The 17,101-nt window shown below is 41.9% G+C and overlaps 1 protein-coding gene across 3 annotated transcripts in view; it reads left to right on the top strand.

Annotated features, from left to right (window-relative positions):
• The first annotated feature begins 10,836 nt into the window (after positions 1–10,836).
• Positions 10,837–17,101, top strand: part of Stt3a (STT3 oligosaccharyltransferase complex catalytic subunit A) — a 36,282-nt gene continuing 30,017 nt past the window's right edge. Inside the window, exons 1-3 of one of the 3 annotated variants that reach the window (XM_031343030.1) lie at positions 10,837–10,968; positions 13,433–13,559; positions 15,359–15,419. In XM_031343030.1, the coding sequence (XP_031198890.1) occupies positions 10,864–10,968; positions 13,433–13,559; positions 15,359–15,419 (293 nt within the window). In that variant the 5' untranslated portion in view covers positions 10,837–10,863. Of the gene's footprint in view, positions 11,066–13,432; positions 13,560–15,358; positions 15,420–17,101 lie in introns of all 3 variants that reach the window. The other 2 variants (XM_031343032.1, XM_031343031.1) reach the window with 2 other exon arrangements.

Here is a 17,101-nt window from a genome sequence, read left to right as displayed (position 1 = left end):
ACTAAAACACATGTGCACATGCTTATTTGTACATATGGTATGTTTCATGGTCATAGGACAACTTTCAGAAATCTTTTTTCTCCTGGCCTTGGCGGCAAAATCAGTCTTTTTAAAAAATGCAATCAATAGGGCTTGATTTGTTTACCAAAGTGTATTGTTTAGATATCACAGGCCTGTGAGTTAGTTCAGTGGGTGAAGACATTTTATAAGCCTGGCAATCTGGTTTTGATCCCTGGGACCCACATAAAGGTAGGAGAGAACCAACTCCACAAAGTGGTGCTGTAGCACTGATTCTCATGCACCAGAATAAACGAAATCATGATGATAGTTGTTAAGGAGAAAAATAGACACCACAACATGGGTAGGCAAATGTGATGATTCAAAACCCTAATCCACCCACTTTTGAAGATTTATATATTTATGTGTGTAGTTTTTTCTTTTTAGGGTTTATTTTAATGTATATGAATACACTGTAGCTGTCTTCAGACACACCAGAAAAGGGCATCAGATCCCCTTACAGATGGTTGTGAGCCACTATGTGGTTGCTGAGAATTGAACTCAGGACCTCCGGAAGTGATCTTAACCACTGAGCCATCTCTCCAGCCCGTGTGTGTGTTTATGTGAGTATATGTCACAAATGTCTGGGTGACTGCAGAAAAGGGAGTTACAGTCAGTTGAGAACCACTCTTGGCTGCTGTGAATTGAACTTGGGTCCTCTGGAAGAACCCTTACCTGGTGAATATCTGCAGTCTGTAGTACAATCGTTTTAATTTTTTTCTCCACTAGGGATTGAACATAGGACATTTTTTTTATGCTAGGAAAGGGCTCTATCATTAGCCATATGCAAAGCCTACTGAAGCAACTTTTGAAAAGTTAGGAAGTAGGTAGTTCAGATGCCTCCTGGTCTTGTTATTTTGTGTAACTGAGACTGAACTTTGTACGTGTTAGATATCTCTAGCTCCATAAGGAATGTAGGTAAGACAGACTGCAGTCATTTCTGTTAACTGCTCTGCCTTAATAGAGACTAACATAGGGGCTAAAAGGAATCATGACAACCTGGAATAAATGCAGAAGTGGGAAGTGAGCGTGGTAACTCTTTATAGATAATCCAAGCATTTGGAAGAGTGAGACCTATGTCAAAAAAAACCAGAAGTGGGCAGCTACCTGCCAGCAGTTTGTAAACCACCTTAGAAAGATGGTATCTGTGGAGGAAGCAAATGGGAAGCTATGGTGATCTGGTCCCTGTTCAGTCATTTCTGCCAGCTAAGCTTACACATTACTTTCTGGTTGCAGCCTGAGCATCCAGCTCTAGTTTCATGTTAACCTTTATCACTGAGATTCTTCTGCTACCCCATTATCAGTTCCTCTGTAGGGTGAAAGTCTACTCACTCCTCATTAATCTATGATCAACAGAAAACAAGTGAAGTTGATCTGAGGTCAGTGTCAGAACTTTGTAACACTGAGATCAATGTTACATCAGTGAAAAATGCTTGCCTGGCCCTTAGGTGAATCTACAGACAAGTAACAATTAGGTGGGAGAGAAATGACATAAGTATGTAACAAGAGCACTTTCTGTCAGATATTTGCAAAGTATTGGTGAGCCAAGTAAGATCACTGCCCTCCTGGGCCAGATACTCCATTGAGTGAGACTTGTAAATGAACAGCAGAACACATGGCCATGGAGAAAAAAGTGATTCTAGAAAAAAAAGGTCTAAACTGTGATCCATGCCTACCCAGAACTCAGGAGGAAGAAGTGAGTAGGAGATTACTACAAATTCAATGCCAACCCGGTCTATGTAATGTGAAATTCCCAGAGGGACCCCCCACACTCAAATCCCAGGAGCGTAGACCCCCACACACACCACCAAGACACGGACTTGATGCAATCTGCAAGAGGCTTTTTATTCCAGCTAGTTGGGGTGAGACTCATCCCTCGCAGGGGTAGAGGAGTCTGGCCCCGAGCAAGGTCTTAGTCAGCTTTTTATTTCTGTGCAGTTGCTGGGGCAAAAGGGAAGACTGGGGTAAGGGAAAGGTGGTTTCTGGTTGGTGCTGGTTGTGCTAGGGTCCTGGGGCAGGCTAGCCACCTGGCAATTGTTTTGGGCCAGGTTGTTTCTGAGTTCTTGGGCCAAGTCATCTTGGTTCCCTTAGTTATTGGGTTCTTGGAAACTGGCCTCCCATTGTTTTTAGGTTCTGGGAGCCGGTCTCCCACTGAGTTCAACTAATGGCTAAGTTCCCACAGTACAGTTTGAAAATTTTAACCTTTTAGTAACAAGTTCCAGGCTACCTAGGGCTACACTTCAGGACCCTGTCCTTGCGGGTAGGGGAAGAAAGGTAAATTCTGCTTTCACAGAAATTTGAGAAGTTACTACACCCACAAAGTATAAGTAGTTTGCTATGAAAAAGAAATAGGGATGTAAGAAATTAAAGCTATTGTGGCATGGTGGCGCATGTGCTTAATCTCAAGATTTAGAGGCAGGTGGATCTCTGAATTCTAGATCTACATAGTTGAGTTCCAGGCCAGCCAGAACTACAAAGTGAGATGCTATATCAAACAACAACAATAACAAAAGTGGTACTGAGGGAGAGATGGCTTATCACTTTAGAGCACATAATGTTCTTGTAGAAAGCCCCAGTTTGGATTCTAGCATTCATGTTACGTGGCTCAAAACCATCTGTAACTTCAGCTCTAGGCGATCTGACACCCTCTTCTAGACTCCATAGGCACCCATACTGAAGTGCACACATGAACACAAGATAATAATGATAAAGACATTTGAAAAAGTGGTATTGAGGTTAAATTGGTGTCATGATAAAAGTGGGGACATTTTCAAATATTAAAAAAAAATAGGCTGTGCAGTGGAGGTGCACACCTTTATTTCCAGCAGTCAGAGCAAAGGAGGGTGAATCTGAGTTCAAGGACAGCCTGATCTATAGTACAAGTTCCAGGATGATCAGAGCTACACAGAAATTCTGTCTTGAACCTGCCCCTCAAAAAAAAGCAAAACCAACCAACCAACCAACCCCCAAAACAAAACCCAAACAAACAAACATGGGAAAAGTTAAAAGAATTGGGATATCCAAGAAATGAGATCCAACTTTATTTTTTTTTAAACAAACTTCAGAAAATGACAGCAGAAAAATGGAAATGTGCAAAATTATGGCAGGTTCAAAAAGCAACATTTAAATGCAGAGGTGGATGCTTGCAGCCAAACATTGGACTGAACATGGTGTCCCCAGTGGAGGAGTTAGAAAAAAGGACTGAAGGAGCTAAAGGGATTTGTAACCTCAGGAAGAACAATATCCACCAACCAGACCCCCCAGAGCTCCCAGAGAGAGAACACATTGACCCATGGCTCCAGCCACATATGTAGCAGAGGATGGCCTTGTCAGGCAGGCATCAATGGGAGGAGAGGCCCTTGGTCTTGTGAAGGCTTGATGGACAAGTGAAAGGGAATGCCAGGGTGGGGAGGCAGGAGTGGGTATGTGGGGGAGCACACTCATAGAAGCAGGGGGAGAGGGGATGGGATAGGGGGCTTCCAGAGGGGAAGCCACGAAAAGGGATAATATTTTGAAATGTAAAGAAATAAAATATCCAGTTGAAAAAACAAAAATACCAGCCGGTTGGTGGTGGCACACACTTTTAATCCCAGCACTTGGCAGAGGCAGGTGGAGTTTTGAGTTCAAGGCCAGCCTGGTCTACAGAATAAGTTCCAGGAAAGCCAGAGCTATACAGAGACATCCTGTCTAGAAAAACAAAAAACAAAAAAAACCCCAAAATTCCAACACTTGAGGTCAGACCAAAAGGGCTAACTGTAAAGTAGAAAAAATGGAAGAAAATGTATGAAATTGCTAAGGACGACTCAGTCAATTACCAGGCTTTTCAAAAGCACATTGGATAATTGAAGATAAAACCTCAGTGCCTGGAAAATACTCTGTTATGGGAGAGGGAAGGGAGGGAGGGAGGCAGGAGGAATGGGTACTCATTTCATTCCTAAACTATTTGTGTGTGATGTTCTTTGAAAATATTTTAAATTTAGAATTTTATACATGCATTCAACATATTTTGATGGTATTCATCACCGTCTACATCCTTTTGATTTTTTTATTGTTTTTTTTTTTTTTAGATAAGATCATGCAGCTCAGCCCAGATTTTAAGTTTCTTCAGTAGCCTTACATTCCTTCTTCTTCCCATGCCCCCTTTTTAAAAAGATTTATTTTATGTATGTGAGTATACTGTCTTCAGACATACCCAGAAGAGGGCATTAGATCCCATTACAGATGGTTGTGAGCCACCATGCAGTTGCTGGGAATTGAACTCAGGACCTCTGGAAGAGCAGCAGTCAGTGCTCTTACCCGCTAAGACATCTCTCTATCCCCAAATTCCTGATTCTCTTCCCTTTACCTTCTGTGTTCCCTAAGGTTCTAAATGTATGCTATTAGGAACAAAATATAGACATTTACAAACATGCAAAGGCACTGTTTTTTGTTCCTTGTATTTTTTGTTTTCCAAATTTAGTCCATCTGGAAAAGAATCTATAAAAAAATGAAAAAAAATTCAAGAAATAGACATCTTATTAAAACAAAACACCCAAACGTCAATGGAATCTGTAAACACGTCAGCTGTTGAGGTGGTACACACATGCCATCCTGGCACACACATGTCATCCCAGCACTTGGGAGGTGGAGGCAGGAGGATCAAGGACTCAAGATCATCCTCAGCTATACATTGGTTTCTATAACAACCCCAAACACATAATACTGTCACAGAAAGACCAAAATTGGGCCAGAGAAGTGGCTCGCTTGTTAGAATCACTTGCTGCTTTTGTAGAAGACCCAGGTTCAGTTCCTACTACCCACATGGTGGTTTACAGCCATCTGTAATTCCAGTTCAAGGGATCCAACCCATCTTCTGGCACTCATACACATAAAAAATAAAATCTTAAAAAACAGCCTCCTAAACCATAACAAAATTTCCAAACAAACTTACTTCACCCCCATTAAATAAAAAAAGGGAAATCTCAGTATCTTTGAAACACACTTAGAGAAGTGGGTTCTGTGACTAATTTTCCAGAAGAGAATAGATATATACACAAGGCACAGAAGCTTGAGGGTGTGTATGTGTACACACCTGTCATGGCCAGCATATGGAAGATAGGACAATCTGTATGAGTTAGTTTGTTCCTTCTATCTTGTTTGGGGCTAGAGTCATCTTGCTTCTTCTGCTTTGATGTGTATTCTGTGGGGAGCTGGATTTTGAGTTTTGGGCCATTCTCCTGCCTTATCTCCCACCTCCCATTTTACAGAGGAATTCTGGAATTACAGATACAAGCCCCTGAAACCAGGATTTGTGTGCAATTGAGCCTCTAAGAATATGAACTCAGGCCATCGAGCTTTCTCAGCAAGTGCTTTTCCAGACACTTCAGGGGCCTGGGCCTCTTTTAGTCAATGCCAATGCTATGGTCCCTTTCTTTCTTTCTCTCCAGTTCAAATGTAGGAAGGACCACATACAACCTAAGGCCTTTGAAGTTCGAATGCTAAATACTCCCCAAAGACAAACATAAATATTTTCATGAGTATTGAAAGCTTAGTTCCCCAGCCTATGACACTGCTAGGCAGTGGTAGGTAGGGCCTAGTGGAAGGTAGTTGGGTCACTGTGAGTTTGCCCTTGAAGGAGATATTTGAGTCCCAGTCTCTCTTGTTCTTTCTCAGCTGCCATGAAATGGTAGACTCCTTCCATGCATTATTATACCAGCATGGGCCAAAATAACAGTGCAAAGTGATGAACTCATTTCTTTTCTCCTTTTTAAAAAATAATTTATTTTAATTTTATGTGCATTGGTATTTTGCATGCATCTATGTGAGAAGGTGTCCAGTCCCATGGAACTGGAGTTACAGACAGTTGTGAGCCATTATGTGGGTGCTGGGGATTGAACCTGGGTGCTCTGGCAGAGCAGTCAGTGCTCTTAAATCAGTGAGCCATCTTTCTAGCCCTACCATTTTTTCTTTAACTACCAGTTATTAATTTTGTCATAGTAACAAGAATTAAAATGGACAGAAAGGCGAGGGCCAATAAGATGGCTCAGCAGCTAGGAGCAAGGCTGAAGACTTGAGTTTGATCCCTGCATGGTAGAAGGACAGAACTGATTCCTCCTGAAGCTGTTCTCTGACCTCTACATGCATGCCATGGCATGTATCATCATAGATACTTATACACAGGGAATTATTTTTTAAAGATTTATTTTATTTATTTTATGTGTATGAGTACACTGTAGCTGTACAGATGGCCATGAGCCATCATGTGTGTGGCTGCTGGGAATTGAACTCAGGACCTCTGCCAGCCCCGCTCACTCCGGCATAATTTGCTGCAGCTGTCTTCAGACGCACCAGGAGAGGGCATCCAATCTCATTACGGGTGGTTGTGAGCCACCGTGTGGTTGCTGGGATCCGAACTCAGGACCTTCAGAAGAGCAGTCAGTGCTCTTATCTGCTGAGCCATCTCGCCAGCCCCACAGTGAATTATTTTTTAAATTACAAATGTAAATATACACTTCAGGAAAGATTCACAGTTCTATTTGGAAGTCTTAATTATCACAAAACACGAATTTTCAATTTATATTACATTTTAATTCTTATTATACATATTAGTTATATGAAATTATGGGATTCACTATGATATCTCCATATATATGTATATATATGTATGTACACATATATTCTTTCATCCTTACAAAACAAAGAATCACTAATTATTTTATGCATGTGTTTGTGTGGAGGTATGTACCTCTGAGTGAAGGTGCCCTCAGTGGCTATTGTATCCCATGTAGCTGAAGTTACAAGTAGCTGAAAGCCACACTGATTACTGGGAATCAAACCTATGTCCTCTGCAAGAGTAGTACTCACCTTAACTGACCAGCCATCTCTCCAGTACCACTGCCTCCACTTTTAAATTTATCATGTAGGACAGTACATGCACTGCTCCTGTTCTGTGACTGGCTTACTATGTGAGGGTCTGGGGAGCAGGGCTGGAGAGATGGCTCACAGGCTAAGTACACTGTCTGCTCTTCCAGAGGTCCTGAGTTCAATACCCAGCAACCACATGGTGGCTCACAACCATCTGTAATGAGGTCTGGGTGCCCTCTTCTGGCCTGCAGGCATATAAATGCTTCTGTGTATCACTGTTCTGTGATGGCTTACTTAACGCGATGCCATCCAGTTGTATTAATCTTCCTGCCAACAACAAGACTTCATTTTTACAGTGCTCCATTGTGTATATCCTCTGTAGGGTTACTGTTGCTGTGATGAAACACCATGACCAAAGCAACTTGCGGAGGCAAGGGTTTATTAGGCCTGTGCTTCTTCATCACTGAAAGAAGTCAGGACACAAACTCAAACAAGGCAGGATCCTGGAGGCAGGAGCTGACACAGAGGCAGTGGTGGAAAGCTGCTTACTGGCTTTCTCTCTGTTGCTTTGCTCAGTCTGTTTTCTTATAGAGCCCAGGAACACCAGCCCAAGGTTGGCACCACCCCCTCTGGGCTAGGGCCTCCCACATCAATCACTGACTAAGAAAATGTACTACAGGCTTGCCTACTGCCTGATCTTACGGAGGCATTTTCTAATTGAGGTTCCCTCCTTTAAGATGACGTTGGCTTGTGTCAAGCTGACATAAAACTAGCCAACACAGTGTACATGTGTATGCTTTCTTTGCCCATTTATCTATTGGTAAACAGTGAGGCCAATTCCCAATCTAGGCTATTGCCATAGTGCTGGCAGTAACTGATAAAATAATAAAAATCATTGCTTTCTAAAACCAACTCAAAACTGAATTCATATGTAATCTGTTGGCTGACTTATTGTATTTTTCCTTTTTTGAGTTGATTTGTAATACAATTCTGTGCACCTCTTTTGTGCCCATCTTTTGTAAATATCTTCACTGATAATTACAGATTAGCTCTAATTGTAATTAGTGAGTCTGCTATCAAAAATTCATCCTGCTTTTTTTGTTTTGTTTTTGAGAGGAGACAAGGTTTACTATGGTTCTCACTGACCTAGAACTCTCCCCGAAGATCACATGGTCTACAACTCATAGAAATCTTCCTGTCTCTGCTCCCCACCATGCCACCATGTCCACCCTCCTTATTAATTAACTAATTAATTTTAAGATTTATTTATGGGGATGGTGAGATGGCTCAGTGGTTAAGAGCACCAACTGCTCTTCCAAAAGGTCCTGAGTTCAAATCTCAGAAACCACATGGTGGCTCACAACCATCTGTAATGAGATCAGATGCCCTCTTCTGGTGTGTCTGAAGACAGCTACAGTGAACTCACATACATAAATAAAAAATTCTTTTAAGATTTATTTTATTTATTTTATGTATATGAGTACACTGTAGCTGTACAGATGGCTGTGAGCCATCATGTGTGTGGCTGCTGGGAATTGATCTCAGGACCTCTGCTGGCTCTGCTCGCTACGGTGTAATTCACTGTAGCTGTCTTCAGACGCACCAGAAGAGGGGGATGCACCAGAAGAGGGCGTCAGATCTCATTATGGATGGTAGTGAGCCACCATGTGGTTGCTGGGATCCGAACTCAGGACCTGTGGAAGAGCAGTCAGTGCTCTTACCCGCTGAGCCATCTCTCCAGCCCCAGTAAATAATTCTTAAAAAAATTATTATGTATACATCGTTCTGCCTGCAGGCCAGAAGAGGGCACCAGACCTTATTATAGATGGCTGTGAGTCACTGTGTGGGAATTGAATTCAGGACATCTAGAAGAGCAGACAGATGAGCCATCTCTCCAGCACCCCTCCAGTCTCCTTTTGTTAATAGGAATATTACTCCTAAAAACGATGACTCTTAGAAACCTAAAGTTAGTGTCTTTTAGAAATAGGATCAATTAAAAAAAGAGAGAGCTTTCAATAATCTTCATATTATTTCCCCCTCAGCAGTCTTTTTTATTCCCCTTCATGGTGCATTCAGACTAAGGAAAAGGGAAAACTCCTGAATGGGAGGGGCTTTAAGGGAGGAACACCCTTTTAATATTCTTTAAAGTGATATACATGTGTGTGTGTGTGCATACATATATACACATATATATTTAAATTTCTTTTACTTCTTTTACTATGGGAAATTTAATCTAGGGCCTCATGCATGCAAGGAAGCATGCAGTTCTTGAATTACACCATCAGGCCTCTGTTTACTCTTTGAGATAGGGTCTTATTAAATACACAGGAATGACCTTTAACTAACTGGCATGACAGGCCTTCCACCAGGCCTAGGTTAGCATCCCTTAAAATTTTAATTATTACTGTGTTTATGTGTATAAGTGTGCACAAACATGCTACAGTGGAGGTCTGGACAACTTTGTTGGGGTCAGTTCTCTTCTACTATCTTTAGGTAGGGTCCTGGGGAATCAAACCAAGATTGTAGATTGTAAGGGGGAAACTCTCTTCATTCACCAAGCCCTAGCATTGTCCCTAGCCCTGACCATAGGTAACATTTTTTTTTTTTTTTTTTGGTCAAAAATAAAAATCTTGGCCAGATTCAGGCACTGTAATCTTTTGTTTTCCAGACTCTAGAACTATGAAACATAACTTTTCTATGTAAGAAATTAAGTTATGTTTTGAAGCCACAGGAGTATGAATGTATGTAAAGTCCTCATGTTTATCTCCATTAGATTAAGATGCCTGGAATTAGCTCTTCCTGCCTCTGCCTATGGGAGCGCTGGCATCACAAGTGTGTGCTTTGCCGTTATTCTTGCTAAAATAACAACTACATGGAATATTTACTATAAAGACAAAAGAGAAGAGCTATTGAGTTAGGTCCTGGTGTAAAAACTGGTCATGAAAAATTTTGAAGAAATGCATTATTGTAAAGTACTGATTTCAATAGTTGGTGGTTCTCTTCAAGGGAGAGTAAAAGAGAAGTCAGCGTCACTGGCACCAAATGTGAATGGTGTCTGGATGGTCTAATGTTTGGTTTGAGGCTTGTAAGGCATGGAAGTGTTCGAATACGCACATTCGTGCATATATATATCTCGGAAATATATATATATCAGAAAGATTGGAGTTTGGCGGCTGAAACCCCGTCCTGTGCCTGCTCTTAGTAACGTTCTCAGGGGGTCCGGGAGGAAAGTGACCCTCGCAGGGGCCCGGCAAAGGTAAGGCTGCTCCTGATTGCCTAGAGCTAGCCGCTCCGAGCCTTCAGATAACTTCAGCAGGCTAACAAGGGCGGTTGACAGCCTTTTGGGCCTCCTGGGCACTTTCACAAAGCCAGGCCTAAAGAAAGTGAAATGCTTTGGGGAAATTTGTCAGGGGTCCCTTTGTCGAGACTACGGGAAACACAGTTAGAAATACTTCTTGGGCTTATTAGTTGACACATCTTACACAAGGTGGGTCCGTGTGAACCATGGAGGCTGAGAGTTTTCATAGTATGTCTTCTCTCCTTCATCCGTTTATTAGGTAACGGGCCATTGCTACCTTAAAAAAAACTAATGGGTCTGCAATCCAACTTTTCCGGACGCGGTACGACCGCCGCTTCCTCTACGTATTTCCGCTTCTGCTCATGTGACCGGGGTACAGTGTCCACTTCTTCCTATCGCCTCTTTTTCCTGGTCCGCAGACCGACACGTCACTGCTCGGCTCTCAACCAAACTGTTCAGAACACGCTCTTTCCGCGCGTTTCGCTCCCCCGCGCCGGCCTATCAGAGTTCGGTGGGACTTTATAGTCACGCCTCTCAGTAAGTTGAATGATGACTATATTGTCCACTCAAAAGGAAGAACCCAGGCTTGATCCACGCCCTCGGAATGACAGACAGAACCGTTATCCTGTTGGTCCCCCGAAGTGTACATCGACGGAGGCCAGCCAATGCGGAGCGGGCATGGAGGCGGGCCTTGGCTGCTGTCAGGGTTGGGTGCGCCACTGAACGGATGGCAGGGGGAGCAGAGTGGGTACCTGAGGAGCATCCGTGGGGTGAGAAGGCTCTGGGGTAGCGCTGAGAGGATTAGCGGCAAGTGCCGCGCGGGGTGTTGGCGGGCCCGAACGAGGTGCTGGAGGCAGGCCTGTAAAGGTGGGGAGCAGAGCCTGCCTGCGGCCTGGCAGAGGAGGGGGCGTGGGGTGTGAGGTGGGGACGTCTAGGCACCGGGGCACCAGACGATCGGAGGAAGGGTCTTGGCAGAGCAATGCACTCTGGCCGTGAGGGCGTGGGACATAGGATCCTGGGACTAGCTTGGAAGGGCCACGCGGAGGGTGCAGAGATAGTGGGGTCGGGGTCAGTGAAGGTGCACAAGATGACGTGGGAAGGTATGTGGGAAAACCACCGAGGCTGCAGCCCTAGAATTTAGAGCTAGGGTGGATCAGGATGTCAAGGCTTGGCGGCACAGCTGAGAAGCAGAGAGATGATGTGCAGATAAGCGTCTTTTCCTTTTTTGTGCCCTATCGGTGTGTGGAGATTACCAAGAACAGGCTGAAAACTCGCAGTATTTAGCTTTAAATTACTAGCTGCCTTTACCCAGTTTTCAAGTCTCGCTGCCTTTGCTTACTCTTCAGGTGTGTGGATCTTATCAGCTCAGTGGTGGTTAGTTTCCATGTCACCTATCTCCGGAGAACAACTACAAACCCAAGAGATGGGACTGAGTTGTTCACTTCCCGGAGTTAGTGCGTGATAAGCCTTCCCTTTGGAATTATATAATTAAACACACCAGCCCAAACTGCTCTTTTGGTACAGCTAATTAAAGGAAAGATGTTAGACTTCGCAGTGTGATTCTTTGTGTTTTCCATTTTGGCCAGGGTTAGCTTTTTCCACCCCCCTGGTCCCTGGAAAGAAGGGAACAAGGTAATGCAGTTTCCCCTTTAGTTCCCAGCATAGTTTGGAACAGTGCTACATTTTCTCTGTTGCTACAATCTTTATTTCTTAGTCCTTAACACACCTATTGCCTATAATTGATCATCATTCTGAACTGTCTGCAGATTGCTTCCCTTACCACCATCCCAAAATTTACTCTGGTTCAGAACAATTTTTAAAATATATATGTACATATATTAAAAAAATAAATATGTATAATATGTTATATATATATAAAACTTTTTCCACTCTAGATTTTCATCTGGTGTTACGAGCATCCCTGGGTCATGGAATGTGTCCCAGGGAAATAAATCTGAGCAGTAGTTGCAGTGTGAACTCTGAAAATGAATATGTAGTGGGTGGCCTGAGTATGTTTCTCTCTTGAGTCCATGTATTGCACTAGTGATCACCTGCACTTTAGTTGGCCAGGGAGAATGCACACTGGGATTTGGAACAGAAAAAAGCTTGTAGCCAATCAACTGAGGCTTGGATTTAGGGCTAGAAATTATGTCTACTCAGTTAGGATTTCTAGATTTCTATTTTCACTTCAGTAAGAAATGTTCATTTCCACTTTCCCTCCCTCCCCCCACTTACCTTCCTGCCCAAATTACCTCCCTCTCTCTTCCCCACCCTCAGCCCCACCCCCTTAACTTTTTCTGTGGCAAGGTCTCACATTAACCCAAGCTGACCCAGAACTTAACTCTGTCTCCAGGCTGATCTCAACAGTACAATGATCCTCTTCCTCAGTGTCACCAAGTGTTGGGAACATAGACATGGGCTAGTGTACCTGGCTTGTGCACTCTCCTCCCATGCCCACTCTATGTTTCCGTGATAGTTTCTTTTTCCCCTTTTTAACAAGTACTTTTGTTTGGTTTTCCATCTTTTTATTTTCACATCCTTTCTTTTATTCCCCGTCCCCTCCACTTCTGTTTCTGTTTGATCCTTGTGTCTTTCTTTTGCCAGTTGTACTTGGTGGCCTTGCAAGTAGGAAACAGAATTGTGGGTGGAATGTTTATTTCTTCTTGTAGTATTGAAGATGGAAACCAGGGCCTTTTTGCCTCTTAGGCAAATGCTCTGTTGTTGAATTACATGGGCAGTCCTTCCAGAGAATTGTATTTTGAGATAGGCTCTCTCTAAAGTGTCTAGTCAAGTCTGGAGCCTTTGATTCTTCTGCCCCAGTCTCTTGAGTACCTGGGATTATAGACATGTGTGGAGTGATATGTTTTGATTACTTTTTGGTCTTTTTTTGGGGGGGGGGACAGGGAAAGCAATATAACTAGGTTACTAGGTAACCCTGACTGGTCTAGAATGTGCTTTGTAGATCAGACTGGCCTGCCTCTGCTTTCTGAGTATTGGGATTAAAGGCATGTGCCCCCAAGCCTGGCTCTACCTTTTTCGTTTTGACATATAAACCTAATAATGTTTGCTTCCTTGCCTGTACATCAATCAGTCTGAAGTCTCAGGTTGGGTTACTTCTATAGTGTTTTTTTGTAGCTCATATATACTTTGTGGTTCTTAACCACCATAAAAGGTTAAAGCTAATTTAGGTTTCAGATATTCAATATCTTACTGTGTTGACTTTTGCCATTTTAGGTATTTGAATATCGTCAGTTGCTACCCATTGATGTCAAGATGACTAAGCTTGGATTTTTGCGATTGTCCTATGAGAAGCAGGACACACTTCTAAAGCTTCTCATCCTGTCGATGGCTGCTGTGTTATGTGAGTCTCTGTGTGTGTGTGCTTCTCCTTGGAGTTGGAATGATGAAAAAATTAAAAACAGCTTTAAAAACATGGCTTATTCTTTTAGCAGATCGCTGGTTTTATTTTTATTTATTTATTTATTCATTTTATGTATATGAGTATACTGTTGCTATCTTCAGACATACCAGAAGAGGGCATCGGATCCTATTACAGTTGGTTGTGAGCCACTATGTGATTGCTGGGAATTATACTCAGGACCTCAGGAAGAATAGTCAGTGCTCTTAACAGCTGAGCTATTGCTCCAGCCCAAGATTACTGTTCTTTTTGCCATTTCTCACTGGTATAATTTTTTTTTTTAATTTTACTTATTTTTTTACTTCCTTTTCATTCCATTCTCTGTTCCTTTCCTGTCTCAATGGTATAATTTTATGAAGACAAAATAACTCAAGAAATATAAACCTTAGGCTGTTGATAGGAAAAACAGGAAGCATTCTTTGTTGGTTCTGTTTTCTCATTGGCTGAAAGAAAGTGGAAACTATCACATGTTGAATTTTTTTAAAAAAATCGTGTATTCTTTTTTAATTTATGTGCATTGATGTTTTTGCCTATATATATGTCTGTGTGAGGGTGTTGGATCTCCTGGACCGGGAGTTATAGACAGGTGTGAGCTGCCATTTGGGTGCTGGGAATTGAACCCAGGTCCCCTGGAAGAGCAGTTGGTGCTCTAACTGTTGAGCCATCTCTCTAGCTTCCTGGTGTTGAATTTTGTAAAAGATTTATCTTCAACTCTGTTGCCTCTGATAGTACCATCTTGATAGTATCCAGGATCACCTAGGAGACAAGCCCAGGGCACTGCAGTGAGGAATTATCTAGATGAGGTTTATTGAGGTTGGAAAGATTGTCTAAATGGGATGATGCTCTTCTGTAGGCAGGGGCCCTGAATTGAATTTAGAAGAGGAAGTGAGCAGATCAATAATGCTTCTTCCTGACTGGATGCAGCGTGATGTGTTGCTGCACGCTTTGCCACCCTCTTCTCTGTGTATCACTTCCTCATTCAGGAACTGTGAGCCCAGATGAACCTATTCTCCCTTACATTCTCCCTTACATCAGGGGATTTATCACAGCACTAGGAAAAGTAATTTGTTTGAGGCAGAGTTGCTGCATACCCAGATTGGCTTCATCTCCCCTCTCTGCCTCCCACATGCTGGCATTGTAAGCAAACACAACTGCCCCTTACTTTTTCTCAAAGTCTTTTGAAAACTTACTGCTTTTAAAGCTTTCTCAGTTCTTTATGAGTCAAATGTATATCCTTGCTTGATATATCCCAAGATTAAAATAAGGGGGTGGAGGGTAAGCCGGGCAGTGGTGGCGCACACCTTTAATCCTAGCACTTAGGAGGCAGAGACAGGCGATTTCTCAGTTCGAGGGCAGCCTGGTCTACAGAGTGAATTCCAGAACAGCCAGAGCTACACAGAGAAACTCTTGTTTTGGGCAGGGGTGGGGAAAGGGTTGAGGGTATAGTATATGTAAAAGATGGCCAACTTCAGTATTAGGTAAATATGACCTGACAGGCTTTGTATAATACAACAAGCAGTTAAATGTATCCCATTTAAGTTAAAAATGTAGACACTTTTGTCAGGCTTGTAGTGTTTCTTCTAGATAGTGAGAAATGGATGGAGATTTCATTCAAGAACTATTTTGCATCCTCTGACTCCAGTGCTAAAGAATTGTAGTTTCCCTATAATTCTTCTGTTTATCTTTTGTTGTTCTTTAATAACATGCCACTAATAAAAATATTCATTCTCTGGATTTTGCAGCCTTTTCTACTCGTCTTTTTGCTGTGCTTAGATTTGAAAGTGTCATCCATGAGTTTGATCCGTGAGTACCTTTGTTTTGATATTGTTTCCTTCTATAGATGTTGTAGTTTGGGTTTTATATGTTTAAGTTCCAAATAGATCTTCAGTGATAGAGATTTTTTTTTCAGCACATTTAAAGGAAGACCTCGTTAAGGTTCCCAAGTGAGTCTTAAGATCTCAAAAATGTAATAGACTTTGTTGTTAAGCCTTCCTACTTGAGGTCTGGGGAGGCTAAGAGAAATCTGGCTTTTTATTTTGATCAAGTACAGTACTGCACCTTAAGGGAAAGAGTCCTGGAGTATATTTAAAAATCTATAAAAAGTATCACAAGTCATGAACTTGAGATCATAACTTCTTTTCCATTTATTTATATAGTAGAAATTGGGCTTATTATTAAATTCATTGGCATTAAAAATATTAAAGCTATGAGAGCTTGGTATTCTGACAAATACCTATCATCCTAGCCTGTTTAGTGAGAGTCTGTCTCAAAAAAATTAAAAAAAAAATACAAATTAAAAATAAAAAAATTTGAGCATAGTGGCACATATCTTTAATTCTAGCACTTGGGAGTAAGAAGCAGTCAGATCTCTGTGAGATCAAGACCAGGTTAGTTTACATAGTGAGTTCCAGGCCAGCTAAGCCTACAAGGCAGTACAGTGAGATCCTGTCTCAAAGAATAAAATGTAACAAAACCCAGCTGGGGCTGGAGGGATGGTTAAGAATACACACTGCTTTTGCAGAGGGTTTACATTCAGTTTCCAGCACCCGGGTAAGATGGCTCACTACCATGAGGCCTCTGACATCTTCAGACACCTTTATAAACACATAATTAAAAAAAATATATTGAAAAAAAAATCCTCCCAAGCCCTAAATAAAAAGTCTAAGATTTTGTTTATTAGCTTAAAAAAGATATGGTGAAGCCTTCGGTAGTATTAATAACTAATATTAGCTGACTATGGGGGTGGTGCATGCCTATAACCTTAGGACCCTAGGGGCCAAGAGGCAAGAGGATTGTGGCAAGTTGGAAATCAACTCTGGATACATTGGTACTAGGTCATCTAGGGTGATATAGGAAGCCCCTGTCTCAAACAATCAAAACCAACAACAAAAAAACCAAATGGGTCAACAATATGGTTCGGTGGGTAAAGGCAGGGTTCAGTTAGATCCCCAGAACTTCATGGTGGAAGGAAAGAGTTAATGCTCAAAAGTTGTCCTCTACTCTCCACATACAGCATGATTCCACCGCCTCCACCCTCTTTACATATTTTTTTTTAAAGCTAACATTTTCTAAGCATCTTTTCTTTTTTTCTTCTGAGCACTATTTTACAGATTTTCTTTAAATTCCCCAAACAACCCAATGAAATATGGCAGTTTTTATTCTGTTCATGAGAAGACTGGGACTGTGTGCACAGAACCACACTTCCTAGATGGGAGCCACAGTTTGAACGTAGGCTTGTCTCATTGCCGACTGTGGCCATTCTTAATACTGCTTAAAGTTGAGGCTTATGAAAAACTTGGAAATGAGAGTTACAGATTTTTGACTTACTGAAAACTTAAAAATAACATGTTCCTATTTAATAACATTCAAAAGTTTAAGGCCTGTACTTGGTTTGCAGAGTTGTCATTTTGTTTTGTGTAGGTATTTTAAAGAATTTGGAGGTCTTGTATGTACTTTCTTTGTGGAGTTCTGAAATGATTTTGCAT

This window comes from Mastomys coucha, unplaced genomic scaffold (assembly GCF_008632895.1).
Source record: "Mastomys coucha isolate ucsf_1 unplaced genomic scaffold, UCSF_Mcou_1 pScaffold23, whole genome shotgun sequence".
Lineage (NCBI taxonomy): Eukaryota > Metazoa > Chordata > Mammalia > Rodentia > Muridae > Mastomys > Mastomys coucha.
The sequence above is the reverse complement of the archived record's forward strand: the minus strand, read 5'-3'. Positions and strand labels throughout refer to the sequence as shown.